The following is a 5,743-nucleotide window of genomic DNA, read 5'->3' on the forward strand; positions in this document are numbered from 1 at the left end:
CTCGCTCTCTCTCTGCTCGGCTCTCTCTCTGCTCGGCTCTCTCTCTCTCTGCTCGGCTCTCTCTCTGCTCGGCTCTCTCTCTCTCTGCTCGGCTCTCGCTCTCTCTGCTAGGCTCTCGTGCTCTGTGTCTCTCTCTCTCTCTCTCTCTCTCTCTGCTAGGCTCTCGCTCAGGCTCCCTCTCTCTCTCCTCGCCTCCCCCCCTCCTCGGCAAGCTCTCTTTCTCTCTCCTCGGCTCTCTTTCCTCGGCTCTCTTTCCTCGGCTCTCTCCCCTGGCTTTCTCTCCTCGACTCTCTGTCCTGGCTTATCTACCTAGCTTGCCAGCTCTTCACGCACACTGTCTTGTCCACCCATGGTGCTACTGCGGCCGAATATGCCCCTCCTCGCCTGCGGCGTCTGACATATTCAGACGCACTAGCACTGCGGGAAGGAGCTTGGAACAGCCAGCTGACTTGCGAACACTATCTACCAGCGTCAACTTTGTGAACCCCTGGTGTATTGCAATAAAGACTTAAAAGTGTATGTAAACCCTAAATCTATTTTTGATGTTTGGCATCATGTCCCAAACAGTATACAGTTTTCTTAAGAAATCGTTTTTGTAATGTTATTTTATTTTTTACCAGGAGATCCTGCTTCCTGTTGCAGACTGATATTGCTAAGCCACTGTTTTGCAAGTAGCAGCAGTGTCGTCAGCCTGCCATTATAATTCATTTGGCTCTTGGCCTATTTATCTCATAGAGGGGAGAGGTGCTCTGTAGTCCACAGAGAGAGCTGGGAACACTGATAACAGTCAGCAGAGAGCACAGGAAGTTATCAGCTCACTAGATTTCTAACAGGGTCAACATGCTTTTTTGCACTTATTAAGCAAAAACAAATAAGAGCAGTTCATTGTTGGGGTTTACAAACATACACTTGACCAATTAAATGGTATCCCTCTATTTATCATGCCTGGCGATCTTCTTTTAATCACTCAGTGTGAAGAGCAGTGATGGGCAGTTGTCCATAGGATTAAATCAGAGTTCAGCTTTTACCATCTTAAGAAGGAGAGAACAATAATATGAAATGATTGGCTGAATGGACGAGCTTCTGCAGTTTCCAGTTATTAACCGCCTCATTAAATAGTTCTGCAATGTAATCAGTGCTGCTAAGCTGAGAAATCTGCCTTTACAATTTGGAGGAACGATATGGTGCTTGGGCAGCGTCTGATCTCAATTCAGGACTTGACGTTCTAAGGAGACGCCAGATTGAAATTAGACCCATGACCAGCAGATGTGTATTGTGTGAGTAAAGGGCGCTGGAAATTCACTTAATCCTAGAGCGAGCCAAGAAAAGTGTGCAGTTCGCTAACCCTTCACCAACTCAGAGACTCTGCAAGCTGTAATCTCTGTCCAGCTTGCACACTGCAGGCCCATGCATCGTAGAACTGGATGTGTCAGGGAATGTAACCTCCTGGGGTTCAAACTTTAAAGCAAACCTGTCATGAGAGAAACATGGAAGCTGCCATCGGTAACCTTTCCCAGTGGCGTCACAAGGGGGGTGCGGCACCTGGGTGACACCAAAATGACCAACAGTCATTTTGGTGTCACCTCCTCTAAAAAGTTGGACACTCGGTCATGGACCGAGAGCCCAACAGTGTCAGGAGAGAAGAGGGGACCCGGCAGCATACTTCATCCTGCCGGGTGAACCTCCCCTCCTCTCTGCTGGCATCCATCACCAATATGGCCGCCGGCAGGCGTCAATCAGATGGCTGTGCATGCGCGATGACGACACGGCGGGGACCGTTCCTGACCTTTCCTACTGATGTTAGTACTTTACACCCTCGACTTAAAACCAGCATGTGGATAGAATACAACTCAGTAAGTCAAATCTCTTTGACTTTTCTGATATGTATACTTTTCTGCACTTACAGTGTATTTAAAGTCAAAACTTTTTTTTGGATAGAGAAAGGGAAGATTTGAGCTCTTGTTAGGGTTTTTTGGGGGGGGGGGGGGTGGTGTCACACTGTCTCCAGGTTTCCTGGTGACTATTGTCATCTGGACTATATAATATATTATTTAATTATAAGTTGTCGTAACAAGAATAGAGGGGAAATCTTCCAAATGGGGACAGTTGTTCCAGTGACGGCTTTTTGGAGAACTCCTCTCCCTTCCTGTTGTGTTTATGGAAGAGAATGTGAAGTTTACTTTCCTCAGCGGGACACAGATGGCAAAAACAAAAAAACCTAATAGGGTAGTTAAGCTATTTTCTGCTTCATCCATAAAACAGTGGGGCAAGATAGAAGCAAGGCAAATAATGTTTTCAAAATGATCTCCACCACGCAGCCTTCCTTTATTGATATCTTGATATTTTAAAGATCTCCATTTCTATCAGTCATTGCACTGCCTATACCAACTATTATTCAGGAGTTATATAGCGCTAGCCGTTTACTCAGCGATTTACAATATAAGGAAGACATTACAGTTACAATACAAATCAAAAGGAGATGGTAAGGAAGGCCCTGCCTGTGAGAGCTTACTATCTAAAAGGGAGGGGCAAGTGGTAGCTGTGTGGGGATGAATTATTGGAGACAGTGGTAGTTCATTGGTTAGGTTGAGGCAGGATGGGCTTCCCTGAAGAGGTGAGTCGTCGGGGATTGCCTAAAGGCAGACAGAGTAGGAGGTAGTCGGATAGGTAAGGAGTTCCAAAGGATGGGAGAGACTCTAGAGAAGTCCTGGAGGCGAGTACAGAGGAGTGGACGAGGGAACAAAAGAGCATGAGGTCTTGGGAGGAGCGGAGAGGATGGTTAGGGTGATACTTTGAGACGAGGTTGGAGAGTTGTGGATGGCTTTGTAGGTTGGTTGTTAATATTTAGAATTTTATTTTTTGGGTGATTGGAAGCCAGTGCAGGGATTGGCAGAGGGGGGTGGGGGATGGAAGCCAGTGCAGGGATTGGCAGAGGGGGGCGGAGGATGGAAGCCAGTGCAGAGGTTGGCAGACGGGGGCAGAGGAAGGAAGCCAGTGGAGGGATTGGCAGAGGGGGGTTGCAGACACTGAGCGGTTGCTTAGGTGAATGAGTCTAGCAGCAGCATTCATGATAGACTGAAGGGGGGAGGAGCCTGTGTAGAGCCAATGAGGAGGGAGTTACAATAGCCAAGATGAGAGATAACAAGTGAGTGGATGAGTAATTTAGCGGTTTCATTGGTGAGGATGGGGCTTATGAAGATGTTGCGAAGGTGAAGGCAGCAGGATTTGGATAGTGATTGGATATGTACATTATACATAGCAAAGAGCAGTGTTTAGAGTTCGGAGTTCCCTAACAACCAATTAGCTGTTATCTTACATTCTGACTGCTCTTGACAAGGTGAAATCTGATTTGGTTACTGCATGTTGGGGCACATTTTTGTTGTATTCACAGTATTAATAAATAAGTCCAGCAATGCTAAGTGCCATTACAACAGATCTCTGATAGTAGGAGGGAGAAGCAGTGTAAGGAGTGAATCCGGTGTGCTACAGTGCAAGGACCATGCTGATAGTAGGAGAGAGCAGAATGGCAGAGAGATGTCTGTCCAAGTTCCTATGAACATTAAGCTGATCATGATGGAAGAGAGACCTCTCCTTCTCTGCTACACAGGTGCCCTAAAAAAAAAAAGCAGAATTGGGCCCATTGGAGACATAAAGAGCTAGTTCCTATGAACATTAAGCTGACCACGATGGAAGAGAGACCTCTCCGTCTCTGCCAACCATCATCCTTGTGCAGAGAATTATGTTTAAACCAACTATGTAGCCCTTAAGATATTGCAACAGGTTCAGGAGGTACTTTTTAAATGTTTTCTTAGATTTTTTAGGAGGAATGGAGAAGGGTGGATCCTCTCTTAGATTTTGTTTGTATTGCTGTCTTTGTCCCCATTGGGGGTATATTCCTTCACTTTATGTCAGTGAAAGTGAGGAGTTCTTTCCAGTGGAAAAATAGGTAGCAATAAAAACTTCTTTATTAGTGAGGGATGTTTAAAACTAGTATTTGTTACTTTGTGTCCCTGTTAAGGCAGTTTCCTTATTTCTCATTGTGTCAGCAGAACAGGAAGTTATGGAAAATCTCCCCAATGGAAAACAGCAATGTAAAAAAAAAAGTTAAAGGTCAACTTTACCTTTTAATGAAGCCACCTACTCCCCAAACTGCAGTGCACCTGGAATTATTATTATTATGCAGGATTTATATAGCGCCAACAGTTTGCGCAGCGCTTTACAATATCAGGACGACATTACAAAGCAATTCAAGACAAGATAGTAGGGAGGGCCCTGCAATCTAAAAGGGAAGGGGAAGTGATACATGAGGAGGTGGAATAATACCATCTAAGGATATCTGGGATAAGTCATAATCTAGGGGACTGACGGGAATATGGCTTACCCATAGGGAAGAAAGAGTCTGTGCAAAAACTACGGGGAACAAAGGGAGCTATGCAAAATACAGCTAAAGTGAAAAACCAAACTCCAGGGTTTCAATAAAACTTAGTTACACTAGAAAGTCCCCTATGCACAGAAATCCCTAATAGGAGCTGATCTAATAAACAGGTTTACACATATGGAGTATGTATAAGTATCACAATTTAATAGTAACATACAGAAAAATCAGGTCTCCTGCCATGTGGGACAGGACTGTGTTGTGTGGCAGAGCTGTATAAAGCTCAAGACTGAATGGGCAAAAATGCAAATCCTTTGGCAGGTAAAACGGCTCAGTTTATATGAATTCTATCTTTGTATTTAGTGGTTTGCCTGGAGTTCAGCTTTACCTTGCAAATACGACATCTGTGGTGAATTTGTCTCGATAATCATAGACTTGCAGTTGTCAGGTTTCATAGACAATCTTCTGACCACTGAATGTACCTAAAATAATTCATGAAGAAGCCGAGCTACATCTAGGTGTCATGGGACCTCCACCTTTCAGACTTGCAGAGATTCCCTGTTTTTAGCAATCAGGACAAGTAAAGGATCAGGCAGGCAGTGGCTTCCCAACTCTTCAGCTATAACTTCCAGCCCGTATTCTAGATATGTTTGTAGGTCCAGGACCCAGTAGGTTTCCGAGACCCGAAGTCATGAGGATATAAGCAGATGCCTCATTCTAATAGCTGACAGTGGTTTATGTTGTAAAAAGTACATTTGGCACCGTTTAAATCCCCACTATTCCTTTTTCATCATTAGGAAGATGAAGAGCTGAGGGAGACGGGGACTGGAAATGAAGACACAGAGGAGAAAAAGGACATTGATGAGGCTCATACCTCTCTACATGATGGGGTGCTGGCTTCAAAAATCAAGGAGGCTGTTCCCAAGCTACTGGAGGCATTGAGGAAATGTCTGGCTCTGTTGCTGCTTGCATTAGCAGGTAATGAACTGTCATTTAACTTGGCTCTTTGACTATTTATATATAGTTTATAGGTTGCTCTGGCTGCATGCCCACCCCTGAGAAATAGGTCATATTTCCCTAAACTACTTGTAGGTGAACCACCAGATAGTTGTACATCTTACATCTACAGCTGAGAAATCAAGTGCTGTCACTGCCAAACTATATATAAATATTGTGGCAGTGACAGCACTTGATGTCTCTGCTGTAGATGTAAGATGTAAAATTATTTTCTGGTTGTTTACCCACTGAAGTAGTTTATGGAAATATTACCCATTTATCAGGGGTGGGCATACAGCCAGAGCAACCTGTCCTGCTACACAGGTGCCCTAAAAAAAAGCAGAATTGGGCCCATTGGAGACATAAAGAGCT

General features: G+C 44.5%; 1 protein-coding gene across 1 annotated transcript in view; it reads left to right on the top strand.

The window, feature by feature from the left end:
* PIEZO1 (piezo type mechanosensitive ion channel component 1) overlaps nucleotides 1–5,743 on the top strand; it is a 190,125-nt gene that overhangs the window by 79,348 nt on the left and 105,034 nt on the right. The window contains 1 exon segment of the mRNA XM_018566479.1: nucleotides 5,173–5,353. Within this exon segment, the coding sequence (XP_018421981.1) occupies nucleotides 5,173–5,353 (181 nt within the window).

This window comes from Nanorana parkeri, unplaced genomic scaffold (genome assembly GCF_000935625.1).
Source record: "Nanorana parkeri isolate BGI_ZX_2015 unplaced genomic scaffold, ASM93562v1 scaffold952, whole genome shotgun sequence".
Lineage (NCBI taxonomy): Eukaryota > Metazoa > Chordata > Amphibia > Anura > Dicroglossidae > Nanorana > Nanorana parkeri.